The 15,701-nt window shown below is 44.6% G+C and overlaps 1 protein-coding gene across 1 annotated transcript in view; it reads left to right on the plus strand.

Moving 5' to 3' along the window:
• The first annotated feature begins 8,125 nt into the window (after nt 1-8,125).
• The window catches only part of SIK2 (salt inducible kinase 2), a 143,640-nt gene continuing 136,064 nt past the window's right edge, over nt 8,126-15,701 (plus strand). Inside the window, exons 1-2 of the mRNA XM_066606967.1 lie at nt 8,126-8,417; nt 8,513-8,848. Of these exons, the coding sequence (XP_066463064.1) occupies nt 8,714-8,848 (135 nt within the window). The 5' untranslated portion in view covers nt 8,126-8,417; nt 8,513-8,713. The remainder of the gene's footprint in view (nt 8,418-8,512; nt 8,849-15,701) is intronic.

Raw genomic sequence — 15,701 nt, forward strand, 5'->3', positions numbered from 1 at the left:
TTTCTGCCATTCTTCTCTGCAGATCCTCTCAAGCTCTATCAGGTTGGATGGTGGGCCGTCTCTGGACGGCCATTTTTAGGTCTCTCCGAGGAGGTTCGATTGAGCTCAATTCAAGGTTCTAGCTGGGATATTCAAGGACATTCACAGACTTGTCTCTAAGCCACTCCTGTCTTGTCCAGTCTGAGGTCCCTTGCACTCTGGATTAGGTTTTCATTAAGAATATCTCTGTACTTTGCTCCATTTCATCAACCCTGACCAGGCTCCCTGTCCCAATCACTGAATGAGACCCCAACAGAATGATGCTGCCACCACCATGCTTCACTGTAGGGATGGTGTTGGGCAGGTGATGAGCAGTGCCTGGCTTCCTTCAAACATAACCCTCAGAGTTGACATCATAAAGTTAAATGTTGGTTCCATCAGACCTTACACTTTTACATACAGCAAAAAAAAGGTATACTATTGTTTATCAGCTTGAAGGAGTCCAAGAGGGCACTCTTTTGGCCTCCTTCAGGTAAATGTAGTCCTATGGATATATTTGTTTGTTTTTTTAAACTTCTTTTTATTATTATTTTTTCATAATCAAGAACAAAACAAAACATAACAAAACATCATCAACTCACATTACGATACAAGGAAAAAATTTGCGTACTCAAATTATACTTACATCTTGAACACATGTACATAAAGAATAAGTGGATCGCAATGGTTAACATATATATATAGCACATTAGCTTTAATTGTCAACATAGAACAAAATAAAGAAAATAAACAAACAATGGACAACTAACGGTGGATATTGAGAGTATAGCTTTGTGTCTCTTTGGCTTTTCTTTTTATTATTTACTATATGCTATTGTGTATCAATATACAAAAATTTCTGTTTATTGCTTGAAAACATCATCTTCTCATCTCCTATATGATTTAATAATATTGCTTTATGTTATTTTTAATCTTCCTAATTAGAGATGAGCGAACGTGCTCGGCCACGCCCCTTTTTCGCCCGAATACCGCGATTTCCGAGTACTTCCGTACTCGGGCGAAAAAATTCGGGGGGCGCCGTGGCGGCACGGGGGGTAGCAGTGGGGAGTGGGGGGGGAGGGAGAGAGAGAGGGCTCCCCCCTGTTCCCCGCTGCTACCCCCCGCACCGCCACGCCTCTCCCCGCCCCCCGGCGCCCCCCGAATCTTTTCACCCGAGTACTGAAGTACTCGAAAATGGCGGTACTCGGGTGCGTAAGTACTCGAAACGAGTACGTTCGCTCATCTCTATTCCTAATCTATCCGCTCCTGCTTGAGTGTGATACCAGGATGTGTTACTAAATGGGCGCATGCATTCTATGATCTTATTTTGGTCCATGAATCTTTCTATGAAAACTTGCCATTTCCCCCAAACTTTCTATGCTTGGGATTCTGCACGTTTTTCTGTCTCCCGTCTAGCCCTATGGATATGTTTGACATATACATTGGGAGCCCAATTTTAAAGCCTTTATGGGGGTCAAAACACTTACTATACCCCTTAATAATTTCATTGGGGGGTATCATTTCCAAAATGGGGTCTTTTGAGGGATGTTTCAAGGCTTCTGCACACCTGAAATGGTGCCTGGAAAGTGTCCCAATAAAAGAAAAGCCCCAAAATCAACAAGGTGCTCTTTCATTTCTGAAGCCTGTGCTTGAGTCAAGGTGCGCACTAAGACCACATGTGTTGTATATCTAAGTACTGGAAATGCAAGTTATAATATATATTAAACATGTAAAAATATGGAGTTTTGTTTATCTGTTGTGTTACAAAAGTTAGAAAAATTGAGATTGCAAAAAATGAAATTTTCAAATTTCTCCTCCACTTTGCTATATTCCTGTGAAACACCTAAGGAGTTAACAGACTTCACAAATGTTATTTTGAAAACTTTGGGGGTACAGCTTTTAAAACTGGGTGATTTCTGGGAGTCCCAATATAAATGCCTCTCAAGGTCAACTCATAACTAAATTGGACCCTTAAGAAATATGTTTTGGATATTTTCTATAAAAATTGAGAACAATTGCCTCTTTACTTGTAAGCTTTCTGATGTCCAAAAAAGTAAAAAGGTGTTTACAAAATGCTGCCAACTAGAGATGAGCGAGCGTACTCGGAAAAGCACTACTCGCTCGAGTAATTTGCTTTATCCGAGTATCGCTGTGCTCGGGTCTGAAGATTCGGGTGCCGCTGCGGCTGACAGGTGAGTCGCAGCGGGGAGCAGGGGAGAGCGGGCGGGAGAGAAGGAGAGAAAGATCTTACCTCCGTTCCTCCCCGCTCTCCCCTGCAGCTCCCCGCTCCGTGCCGGCACCCGAATCTTCAGGGACGAGCACAGCGATACTCGGATAAAGCAAATTACTCGAGCTAGTAGTGCTTTTCCGAGTACGCTCGCTCATCTCTACTGCCAACATATATGAAATATTATTTATTAACTATTGTGTGTGTTATTAGTATATGTCTTGCAAGGAGAAAAAGTTTGACAATTGCGAATTTTATAAAACTTTCTGTCAATTTTGTTTTTTCTTTTTATAAATACGTACATAAACACAATATTTCAACCAACATAAAAGACAAACTGTCATGAAAAACCAGTCTCAGAATCCCTTGGATAAGTAAAAACATTCCAAAGGTAGCATTTTAATTGATAAAGTAACTCGTCACATTTGAAAAATGGAGCCTGGTCAGGAAGGTCAAAACTGGTTATAGGGGAAGTGGTTTAGCTGAAAATAAACATTGAGTAGCAACAGGATCTGACAAAAATTTTAAGGGGTGAACGAAATGAACGAAAAGTGACTGATTTAGTATTCGTCATTTGATCATTGGCTACGTTTACACTGTATGATTATCGCTCATTTTTGATGGTTGTTACAAAACAGTAAGTATTAAAGGGGTCCTGTCATAAAAAAAACTGTATTTACTTATTCCTCCCCAGGCAGTCTTCTTACCGCATCTTCTCCTCACCGATCTTCTCCTGGCTCCTCACTTCCAGCCGGCCGGATCCTATTCTTCCTGTAATGTAACGTACATTCACAGGCATTCTGCTTCCTGCAGGTCAATGTACGCTACGTCACTAGTGACAAAGCATTCACTGCCTAGTTGTGAATGCGGAATCCTATGCCGGGCTATTGCTGTAATTGCGCATGCTCGCTGTGTTGTCGCGAGTGTTCATATACTAATGCCACAAGACACCGTACATGCGCAGTCCCGGCAATAGCCTGGCATAGGATTCGGCATTCCCTGCTAGGCAGTGATGTAGTGTACACTGACCTGCAGGAAGGAGAAAGCTGTGAATGTACGTTACGTCACAGGAAGAGGAGGATCCCGGATTAATTACTCCCACAGTATATCGGCCGTTAATGGGGTCCGTTTGGCACCGTTCATTACTGTCATAGCACGGATCCGTTCAGGCAGGGATTTTGTTTCCACGCTCCTGGACCAGAGCAGAAAAACATAACCTCCAATTGGATGCCAAGCACGCGTGTGTGAGCCCAGACTTAGCACTGCTGGCTAATGGGGCATCGGAGTTGGCAGAACACTTTAAACACTTTTAATACTCCTTTTTGCCCACCCTATATAGGCCCTAGAGATTCTAATTGACATAGCAGTAGACAAGAGTACGGTATATGCACTAAAATGACTTATCTTGGTCATTGTTTTGACAATGTATAAACATAATATAATCTGTAACAATATAAAACGTGTTTAATCAGAAGCAGAAAATTATTTTACTGGGCTTTAAAAACACAATAACAAATTCCCAAATACAAAGACTTCACATAGGAAATGAGCAGCGAGCGTTTGAGGTTTGCCTGTATAGTTTCCATGCTTGCTGTGCCTCTCATGCTAAGAGCATAGGAAGTGTGGTCTAACAAATCTTACTGGGTAACCCCTCACATTTCTCCGTCGGCCTGACTAACGGTAGTGCTATTGGGTACAGGCTACTCAAAGGGAACATTAATGCAGTCAGAAGTGGGTCCCGCAGAAAGGTGCAGTGTAAGGGCTTTAACAGACAGATGTGTTTGCACACGTGAAACTCGCGCCCCTAAAACGTGACGAAGCAAAGTAATTGATTTCAATCGGTTCGTTCTCACAAGTGTGTTTTCTTGTGTGCAAATCTTGCATGCGGGAAAAGATAGGCTTTGACCTACTGTATCTTTTTGCGTGTTAGGGCTCATCTCCACGACCGTGTTTACACTGCAGATCACGCATGCGTTGCATATTTGCTGTGCGCCTCCAATTGCCATGCGCTAGCAACATGGCTGCCTATGGGAGATTGGTACAACATATTCCAAGTGCAAAACCTTTGCGTGGAATACGCTGTACCAGTACGGTCGTGTGAGCCCGGCCTAAGAGTATGTCCACATGGGCGGATTTGCTACGGATTTTCCAAGTGGACTTTCTGCACGGAAAAGCTGCAGCATTTAGGGCTCATATCCACGACTGTGCTTTCACCGCGTATTACATGTGCGTTGCGCGGTCGCATGATATGCGGTGAATGGGGTCAATGAAAGTCAATGGACATTGATCCCTGCACATGTGCGTGTAGAGACTGCATGTCAATACGCATGAGAGAAAGATGGCAGCATGCTCTATTTCTCTGCGTACCGCGCAGCGTGAGCCCCTATACATTTGTACAGGCAGCGTATGAAACGCTGTCCCTGCGCAATACATTGCAGTGAATTAAGAAAGAAAAGATTCCCGCTGCGCATGTCTGTGTGCATGTGATATACGTGGCCACACGCAGTGCACTCACAGCTACACGTGGTCAAATGGTAACAGAGGGCTGTGCCAGGGGGCGGGGCTTATCACGGCGCTTTATAAAATGCACAGGGCCATTTCAAAAAAGATTGGCAGCAAATTCCGCAGCATTTCTGCATTCAAAATCTGTATCATCGGTTCTGACAGGAAATCAGCCGCATATCAGCTCATTTCTACTGTGCAGCACTCCTCTCAGCTCCTCCAAAGGCTTCCTGCTGTCAACGCTCCTCGGCTTTCGGTTCCCAGCTGCTTCACCTGACCAGACAGGGGGGAGCGCTGCATAGTATGAAATCAGCCGCAGTTATGTGGCTGATTTCCATTCAAAATCCGCACCAATGGTAGATTTTGATTTTTTGGATGTAGAAATGCTGCGGAATTTGCTGCGGAAATTTCTGCTGTGGACATTCTGCAGCATTTTCGCAACATGTAAACATACATACTCTAAGATGGCTTGACTATGCTGCCACGTGCAGAGTGGCCCCACTAGTAATAGTGACCCCAGAGTGGCCTCAGTACTAATAGTGACCCCACAGTGGCTTCAGTACTAATACTACTGCGGCTTATATAGGGGACACTATTAGTAATAGTGTCCACTATATTGACCCCAATAGTAACAGTTACCCCCACAGTAGCCCCAGAAGTAACAGGCCCCCCCTCCCATATACTTACCTCCTCCTGGTCTTTACAGCGCTGCTGCTCCTCTACTCTGCGTTGCTGCGGGCGGAAGTGTGTGTGCCTGCAGCAGCGCCTCCTCCCCTCTCTTCTTGTAGAACTAAGGAGAATAGGTTAGGGGAGAAGGGAAGAAAGATCGCGGATGCACACACTGCCGTCAGTGTGTGCATCCGGTCGCAGCACAGCAGAGTGATTACCAGACGGGGAGCCACAGCACCCGTCTGGTAATTACTTTAATTATCACCAGACGTCCCAAAAGCGGGACAAATGGCTGTCCCACCGGGGTCCTGGCGGAAGGCGGGGCACGGGGTGTTTTCCTGACATCAACTTTTTGTTTCTTTACTTAGTTTCTGCGTTCCTTTTTTTTAAATCGAGGACCGGGGCGGTAGCCTCTAGTCCTCTAACTCACTGATTTTAATGGGTTTTTGCGCATGTATTTCTGTTGAATGAAAAAATAAGTGACATGCTCTATTTTTGTGCGCATTTGTGCCCTAAATTTCCCCATAGGAGTCTATGGTGGAGAGCAAATGCGCACAAACTACGCACGTAATTGCGCAGCCACCTGTCAGGATGCTATAAAGTTTGCAGATAACTGCAGGGAAGGCATGGCAGCCATTTTAGAGATTGCTTAGGATCATCTCACTTTGGAAGCGTGCTCAACCGAGGTGAGATGCTCATCAACTTAGTTGAGCAGAGGCCAGAACTCTGGGACACCAGAGGATGAACCCCGAACCTCCTCCTAGTTACATCGTCCGCCATCTCACATGGCCGCCCAAAACTGCCTGAAAGACAAAAGAACATTCTCGTCCTCAGAAGACACGTATCCAACATCAGCTACTCTCTCACAAACCCAGAAAGTACCAGAAGCACCGCAGGCTGGCGTCACGCCGCACACACTGAATATTTATGGGTGATTACAGTGGGCGGGGTCACTGATGGCAGCACGACATAGCGCGTGTTTTTATGCGCACGCAAATGTGCAGCTATTGTGAAACAACAGATAAATATACGCCACTATGTGCGCAAAAAAGACTCGTCCACTGCACAAATACGTTGTGCAGGAGCGAGCGCATTTGCGCTTACGCTCGTCTGCAGGAGCCCTTCCTGCGTATCTACACATGTATCATACGTGTTCCCATGTATTTTTACTGCTCACATACACGCACACCGGCTATATCGGTCTGTAATACAGACTAAAATAAGACAGGCTGCGAATGTTTTCATACGCATAAAATACGTGCGCGAAAAATGCAAGTTTTAATACGCAGGACGTATTTGCATGCGTAGAATTTACTGTGCATTGCGCAGAGAAGGGAACCTGCTGAATTCAATGGGTTTGTTCACATGCGTGTATTTTTCTGCGCATGTTGATCGCACAAAAAAAACCAAAAAACACTTCATGCTCCATTTTCCTGGGCATTTGCGCCCCAAAGGTACCTATAGAAGTCAGTAGGAATAGGAAGGGGGGGTGCATATGTGCACATATTACGCTAGGGGATGCATGATATACTGCATAGTTCCGCTGGAAAAAGAACACATCAGGGACTCATTAGGGCAGCTTCACATGGGCATAAATCGCTGTGTGCTGCCTGCAGGAGACAATTGCGCAACGCGTTCACTATGACATTGCGTACTTCCTGCATGCCGCCAATCGCCATACACTATCTTGGCGTGTAAATGGCTATTAAAGCCTAACGAGGGCCGTCCGTCTTTTCTTCCCTGCGTTGTCCGCTGGTCGCACCCTCCCCTTCTTGAACCTGCCTCAGCCTACTATGGCAGCTCGCTGCATAAAACGCAGAAAGATCGGGCAAGACTTATCTTTTCTTGCTCGCTAGTATAGCGCAAGAAGCACGCTCATGAGAACAAACCCATTGAAATCAATAGGTTCAGTGCGTCACGTTTTATGGGCTGAGTTTCACGTGCACAAAAAAGGGGCGCAAACACGTCTGTCTGTTTAAACCCGAAGGCCTCCCATACAGACGTGTTTTTTCAGCGTTTTCAATGGCGCCTCTCACACAGCCGCTCCATCGCGGCACTTATCACGATTTTTGAGTGGAGTCTGTTCTATTTTCGGGCGTTTAGCGCTCCTCATCAATGATAAATAGCGCTAACAGCCGACGTCGGCCGCATTTAAATCACGGCGCTTTCAGCAACGCCTGTGTGAGGACGGAAACCTCCTGCACCTTCCTGCGTTTTTTTGTGTGCATCACTGCGCATTTTCAAGCGTAAAAAAAGCCAAAATGCGCCATGAATCCACGTATTTCGATGTGTAAACGCTTTGTATTACGCGACTGATATACAATATAACCGCAATGTATCTTGATGGTATGGGGGAATGACATAAGTTTATGGCTGTGGTGTATATATATACAAGTTTTATTTCAGTCAGTCCATGTATAGAACAGCCAGCATGGCGGTGCAGCTTCTCCTCAGTGACTGTGACCTCTGAGGTAACCGCTCCACGCTCGCGCGCACACACTCTCCCGCTCTAGCCTTGATTGACAGCCTATGCAGAGGGCTCTGACGTCAGCGCTGGCTCCGGTTGCTAGGGGCAACCCATTTGGCAAGCGAGCTGTGAAGAAAGTGAAAAAAAAAACAAAAAAAAACGAGAAGCCGAAGCCCCGCCCAGGAGACCTCCTGCAGCTCTGACGTCAATGGCCATCAGCCCTGAGAACATGATGCCTTGTGCAAGCAGCAGAGCCTTGTAGAGAGCCGCTGCACACTGCTTCCTGCACAGCTGCCTCCACTCCCCGAGTGGCACACTGTGGGCACACAACTCCTCGCCTCCATGCCCCTGCCTACTGCTGCAACAACTTCATTAAGTGACTTTCCAGGGGACGAGCTCCAGCCTGCATCTGCCATGGATGTGGAATTGTGGCTAGTCCCAACTCCAGGACAATGACAACTCCAAGGTCTCTCCTCCGCATTCTACATGGGATTTGCCTCTCCTGATTTTTCCGGCTCACCTAATTGTCATAAAGTACAGTTATTTTTATTTATTTTTTATTAATTTTTATTTTTATTTTTTGGACAATGCATTGTAATCACTAGCTGGAAATTGTTTCTTTGTATCAGCAGCAACCCCCCCTTCCCCTATATACCTGCAAGGCACCTATAGAATGCGAGGACAGCCGGCGCTGATGGGGGCATTGTTGTACGGTTGGCATCTGCTGCTGCAGCGTCTCCTTTTGCCCGTGCACACTTAAAGGGGGTGTGATCGTGCCAGTTGATGTCTTTTGCCCCTTTGTCATTTGCCTCTCTGGCCGGGGTCCCAGCATGGTCATGGCGGATTGTCAGAGGCATGTACAGAGGGGTCCTGTCCGGGTCGGATTCTATGACATAGAACGCACTTTAGGGAAAGGGAATTTCGCCGTGGTGAAGCTGGCAAGACACCGTATTACCAAAACCGAGGCAAGTATTGGCACTGGGCATTTCTATATGGCGTGGGAGCTACAGGTGGCAGTAATGTCTTTGTCTTGGGATACTTCACTGTTGTTTCTCGGGTTTCTTTAAATGTTATTTCCGAAAATGCATTTTTTTGTCTTTTTCCTAAAAAATTTGCCAACATATGGAGCTGTCGACTAATCGTCACCCGTATGCTCCGTATAGAAAATACAAGCATTGACCATAAGTATTTATTTCCTTGCACATTGTCGGCGAACATCATTGATATAGCGCCAATGTATTCCGCATCGCCGTACGGAGATCGCATATACGTAGATGTTGCAGAGAACCAGTATGATTTTTTTTTTTTTTTTGGAGTGTGGAAGAAATCTATAGTCCCCAAAGGAAATCTAGGAAACCATATGTTGCTGCGGTCAGCAGGCAAACGTGCCACCGAAAGCTATTGCTAAGTAATATTACCGCCCCCGGGGTGATAGATATATGGTGGAGCCGTTTATTCTTTTATGCAACTTTTACCTTTGCTGTCCGGTTGTCAGCGGATATTTGCATGGGGCGTAAATTTCTGCGATTTGCAAATACGTTCCGTTTTTTTTTTTTTGCAATAGGCGCGTGGATTTTTGCAAGACCCTTTAAGATGAAAGGAAGAGATGCAGGAATTCTGTACCCAATATGCCAGGCACAGATGTAGCAGTCATTAACATGACTGGTGGGACGTCAGAACTCCAATGACACTATTGTGCTACATCGTAGCTAACGTCTTATAACTTAATGTTTTCTGCATCTGGGCGAATTCACCCTTTTTGGAAGTTTTTGTGATCCCGGCCCTGCGGATCGATTTCATGCCAATGTCCCAAACCCTTTGCTGTGGCTCAGCTATGATGTGTTAAGACACTTGATTCTGCTTTATATACCAATTCTTGGGTCACTGTTGCCAGGGATCCCGTTCATAATTGTATCCAACGTGGAAAAAGTGCCTTTAAAATGAGCCCCTCTGTATATCAGCGGCCGGGAGAATGAGTCCAACTGGCTGCAACTTCTTGTCCTCCAGTTATCTGTCAGATGGGGTGGTACAGGAGGAGGATGTGTGATACCGAGGTTTCCTTAGTTATAGTTTCTTTTTCATTGTTTTCTTTTCAAGATAGTAACTCTATCATCTCCAAGGAGGATTTAGAACATTCTCCCCAAAGCATAAGAAGATACATAACCTGGTTGTAAAACAGATACAATGTAGCATTTAATATTTTCAACCATTTATTTGTGCTCAGTTGTATATTTTCACAATATGTATCATATAACGCTTCTTGGCTTTCTTTACACTCGCATTTTTGTGCCAGTTGTTTTGCATTATTTTTGATCAAGCTTTTTTTTTTTCTTTTTGTGGCGCTTTTATGCACATACTTTTGTCTTTTTTTTTTTTTTTGTCGTATAGAGAAATCTATGATAAAAGCCGACCTACAGCGCTCTGCGTTATGAAACAAAACCCACCACTGATCCAAAAGTGAGAGAAAAATGCACATTTTGTTGTGCATTTCATGATATTTTATTGGCTTTCTGCAAACATTTTGGCTGCAGTATTTTTTTTTTTTGCGTTTTTCTTTAAATGAACTATGTGTGAAGCCAGCTTTTGGGTCTGTTCACACAGGTTGGAAAAACTGCAGATTTTTGACAGCAGAATTGTCTGTGCAGAATCAGCAGTGTTTACAGTCTAAGCACCACGGATGGGATTTTAAGACCTCACATCCGCACACTGTGGAGAAAAGCAGCAGTGCGAATGGACCGGCGTGCGTTGCGGATTTTAAACCTTCAGGATGTCACTTTGGGGTTTATTCACATGGATGTGATTTTTCTATGCGATTTCCAAACAAAAAAAAATCAGTCCAAAATTGCACGGAAATAAACACATTGATCTGCGTGCGGATATTCACGTGTGCAGGTATTTTAATCGGATGCACAATTTGCGTATATAAAAAAATAAACAAATAAAAAAACTCAGCACATCCTAAGTCAATAAGTGCTTTAGTAAAAAAAAAAAACATGATACAAGTGGGAGCCTTTTTTTTTTTTTTTATTTTTTTTTTTAACGCATGTAACCATGGCGACCATAAATTAAATACAAAGAGAACCAGGAAGTGTAGCGCCTGTACATTTTTGCACTTTTTTATGTGCATGAAAGACAGATGCAAAACGGATGGAAATCCTGTGTGAAAATCGCACAAATCAAACAGTTTTTACAGACCAAAATCGCAGTCGCCCGTGTGAATACAGCCTTAACGCACGCTGCGTTTTGGAAGCCGAAGAAGGAAAAAAACCACTGATATGAAAGGGAGCAAAAACGCCATAAAAACCTGCACTGCCTGCTGTGGGTTTCTCTAACGCCCCACTGGCTTTCAGCAGACATTTGGCCGCAGCGGTTTTCTTCGACCAGCTCTGTGTAACCAGCCTTTGGGTATGTTCACACACAGCGGCGGATTCTCTGCAGCGGCATTAGCTGTGCAGAATCGGCATCGTTTCCAGTACAAGCACCGGGCACGGGATATTCTGCATAGGACCTAAAGCAATCACCCAGGTAATTCCTGGTATTTCTCATGCCCCCCAATTAAATAAAAAAGGGGTTTTGGTATTCAGTGCACAAGTAACTTGTAGATGAATGTTTAGTCCAACACTCCGGGTGAAGATTAGGGCTGAGTTGGCGTGAGCCCCGTCCTCTCACAATATCGGAGCAGGTTGATGCTCTAACTTCCAGTAAGCAGCATACAAGAGGCCAGTCTTTACATTAATTTCCTGTTGGGAGACAAGAAGTGTTGCTTTTTTCATATTGCGCAAGTTTACTTGACCCTGAATTCAGGTCATGTTGGTTTTCTTCTTTTTTTGCTTGTGCATATATCTTGCACATTTTTCTGGAAAGACTTTCCATGTCTGATATTGCGCTTCCGTTTATTAACTCCCATTCATGGTTTATATTCATGCCTACGCTGGAATGTGTACATTTTGCGCCTGTCTATAGTATCTTTAGGAGCACTATTATTATTATTCGGCATACTCCTGTTATCACTGGGCTCTGTGTCTATGGCCTGCTTCATGTTAAACAGCTGGAGCCGATCCACATTTGGTTACACAACGGTTTATATACTTTGCAAATATGTTGTATTTCTATCTTTTGCATTGTGTAGTGTAGCAGGTTTTGCAGTAAAACCACATCGTACAATGTGAGCTCTGCTACATTTGAAGAAGTTGGCACTTTATTGCAGTTGTAGCAGAGCCAAGTAGTGCAGAAGGACAGGAGGTGGAAGTTTTAAAATGTATCTTTTTATGTTAAGATCACTATTATTGGTTATTTTTATAGCGGCAACACATTGTGCTGCGCTGTACGTAGGATGTGATCACCTGCAGCACTGGGGTCCCGTGTTCAAATCTGACGAAGGACAACATCTGGGTGGAGTTTGTGTTCTCCCCTGGTTTGCATGGGTTTACTCCTGCACTCCGAAATGTATTAACAGGAGAATTTCGATCATTTAGTCCCTGTCCCCATTGGGGCTCACAAAGTGATGACTATGCACTATATAAATGAGAGAGGGAATTGTTTCTCTATGACATATTAGGGCTAATCATAAGCTAACTGATGTTATAAATTACAATATATAACAATATATCATATTGAAAGAGGATTAAAATGGTTTGTAATGTCTCACTCATGTGGAAATCTAGTTCATTTGGTTCAGTCCCCCTTTAATTTCCTATATTGGGCCATATTCTGCTTGTCCGCCCGGTGTGTTAGATTTCTACCTGTATAGTTATGACTTTGTGGCGTTGGAGTAAAACGTCACTGAATGCAGCATCTGATAAGTATTGCTTATTAAGTTGGCCAGAATGCTAATAGTTAATATACTGTATATCTAAATACAGATGTAGCAGAGCTAAGTTTGTCATTTGGTCACTTTTTTTTGTACATGGGGCTGCAAGTAAACCCAGCAATCCCAGACCATGCATTTCCAGAGTTGGGGTGCTTTCACACCTGCGTTGGGGATTCTGCTTTCCTGCTTCGTTTGGGAAGCAGGAAAGGGGAATCCCTGCGGTCAAACGGTTTGGGCTGTGGAAAGAAATGAACACCGTCAGGCGGACACCATTAACTCTAATGGCAGTTTCCCCGCTTTTTACCTTGCTGACCGGTTTGGGGGCAGAAGAAAAAGCGTTGCATTCAGCCTTTTTCCTCCGGTATGTGCAACCCGATCTGCGATGGAACTTCCTGCAGATGTGAAACCACCCTTAAATGATGAATTCAGATCGACTACATAAATGACCTAAAGGCGTGTCTTAGGATACATGTTTCTCCAAAACCGATATCGGCTGCGTTCACACGTCACAGATTTCCTATGGATTTTGGTGCGGATCTGCAGCAGATTTCACCTTTTCCATTGGAATTCAATTAAAAGTGTGAAATCTGCTGCAGATCTGCACTAAATCTGCGACGAGTTAGCACTAGAGATGAGCGAGCGTACTCGTTAAGGCAAATTACTCGAGCGAGTATCGCCATTTTCGAGTACATGCGTGCTCGTCCGAAAAGATTGTGGGGGTGGGGGTGGGGGGCGATGTGGCGAGGGAGATCTCCCTCGCCCTCTCCCCACCCCCGCCGCCCCCCGAATCTTTTCGGACGAGCACGCATGTACTCGAAAATGGCGATACTCGCTCGAGTAATTTGCCTTAACGAGTACGCTCGCTCATCTCCAGTTAGCACCTAGAGGCTGGGTTCATACAACATATTTCCAACTTTTTATTTCTGGTAAAAGAGCTGCAGGTGGATGTTGCTTAAAACTCTTCAGTAAATGATTGAAAAGTCTGCAGAATGTTTTTGTTTGTGGCATTTTTGGGGTTTGTGGCTTTTTTTTTCTTCTTCGATAAGGCGCTATGCTTTGGTTATGTTGTGTTTTTTTTTCCGGCGTTTTTCCTGTGGGTTTCTCTATAGGATTTCAAAAATGCCAGAAAAAACACGTTACAAATGTAGGAAAATAGAGAAATTGCCAAGGGAAACTATCATAAAAATGCTTGAAAGCCATGGCGTGTTTTTTACAAGCATTTAAAAGTGCTGAAAACATTGTGTAGGTGAAGAGGCCCTTCGGGTGGATTCACACCGGAGAAATCTGCTGCAAGATGTGCCCGTCTTACCTGTGGGTTTGACATGGATCGGCATCCGATTTCACCCTTTGTAAAATCCGTCGCAAATCCGTATCCAAATCTGCATTAAAGTTTACATGTAAGACGTCTGAAGATTTGGTGGCAAATTGCGTCTGATACACGAACTGCCCTCAAATTGACAAGCGGACACACAATGAGTTTTGTCACAATGGCCATTAGTCAGCTTAAAAAAAAAATGGCAGTGTATAGCCCCATGAGCTATAATGTGTCTGTGAATGAGCAAAGATCCAAATATGCTAGTGTATCAGCGGCCCAAGGCATAATCCCCGGACTGGTGTCCCCAGGTGCTTCGCAGCCACTCCGGCATCCACCATTCTGCAAGCAGGTAGTTGCTGCAGCTTTCACATGCCGTTAACTCTGCGTGTGACTGCTCGGCCAACCAAGGCTTGGTCAGGGATTTTGCCGTGAACGGCATGTGATTACTGAAGCCTGTCATTGGCTGAGCAGTCCCTTTCAAAATGAATGGCACCTGACCATTGCAGCAACTTCCTAGTTCCAGAGCGGTGGGGCCACGAATGGCTGTGATGCAGCCGGGGAACATCTGGCTAGTGAGGGCACCTTTAGGGCCGGTTTCTAACAGTGTTGGCGGTTTCATTCGGAGCCTCTGTTGCTGATTTCCATTAAAATACAGGATGAAATGGCTTTGCATGCAGCACTATTTCGCCCTAATCAAATTCCAAAAAGCTGCCTGGACACTGAATGGACCCCATTATAGTCAATGGGGCTCATTCGGTTCCGTCATATGACTGTTCCATTTGGTCATTGGGTTCTGTTTAGTTGCTCCCGTAACGGAGCTGGAAACCAGAACCCAAAGCGTCAGAAAACTAAGGGCTTGTTCACACCATTTAGTACCGTCAACTACTTTTTCCCCGAGTGTTAGAAAGCCCATTTAATAACCTAAAATGATGAGTGGTGATGGGAAAGTATTGAAGCGACCCTCTGATCCTGGACAAAGATGGACGCATCACTTCTATGTCTGGTGCACATTGTGACTTAGTATGCATTGGTAGTGTAAAGACGCTGTCGCCTACTTTTACCCTGATTAGTTAAGCTTGTAGGCTGAAACTAGGCGGCTGGCTGAGTCCAGGGATCTATGTTTTATCCTTCTCCCCCGAGTGTCAGATCTGGAAGCCGCTGCTCAGTGGATTGAGGGGCGCTGCTAAGTAGTCCGCCCATTATAAAATTAGAATGGGTGGGCTACGTAGTGCACCACTCAATGCACTGAGATGCGCCTTTCAGTGCTAACACCAGGGGAACGATGGGGAAGGTAAGTATAACACTTACATGCCCGGACTCAGTGAGTCGCCTACTTTCAGCCCATAAGCTTACAGGGCTAAAATTAGGTGACAGTCTCTTTAAGGGTAGTCGGAGAAGTGATGCGGCCATCTTTGTTTCTCCAGAATCGGAGGGTCACTTGCAATAGTCCACTGCACTGATATCTTCACTATGTAGGTTTCTTTTACGTATTTGCTATGACCCCACTGATTGGTTCATAGCACTAATGTATAAATAGTTATAATGTTTGGGTCTCGGATTGTTTGCTATCTGCCCCAGATCAGATCTTTATCACTATAATGGTGTCTTATAATATGGGGTCTGAGAAGGCTCCACTCCGCAGGATGACAAATACCAGGCTTTACTAGGATGGGAGCAACTTATCCTATTGGAA

This window comes from Eleutherodactylus coqui, chromosome 6, assembly GCF_035609145.1.
Source record: "Eleutherodactylus coqui strain aEleCoq1 chromosome 6, aEleCoq1.hap1, whole genome shotgun sequence".
Classification (NCBI taxonomy): domain Eukaryota; kingdom Metazoa; phylum Chordata; class Amphibia; order Anura; family Eleutherodactylidae; genus Eleutherodactylus; species Eleutherodactylus coqui.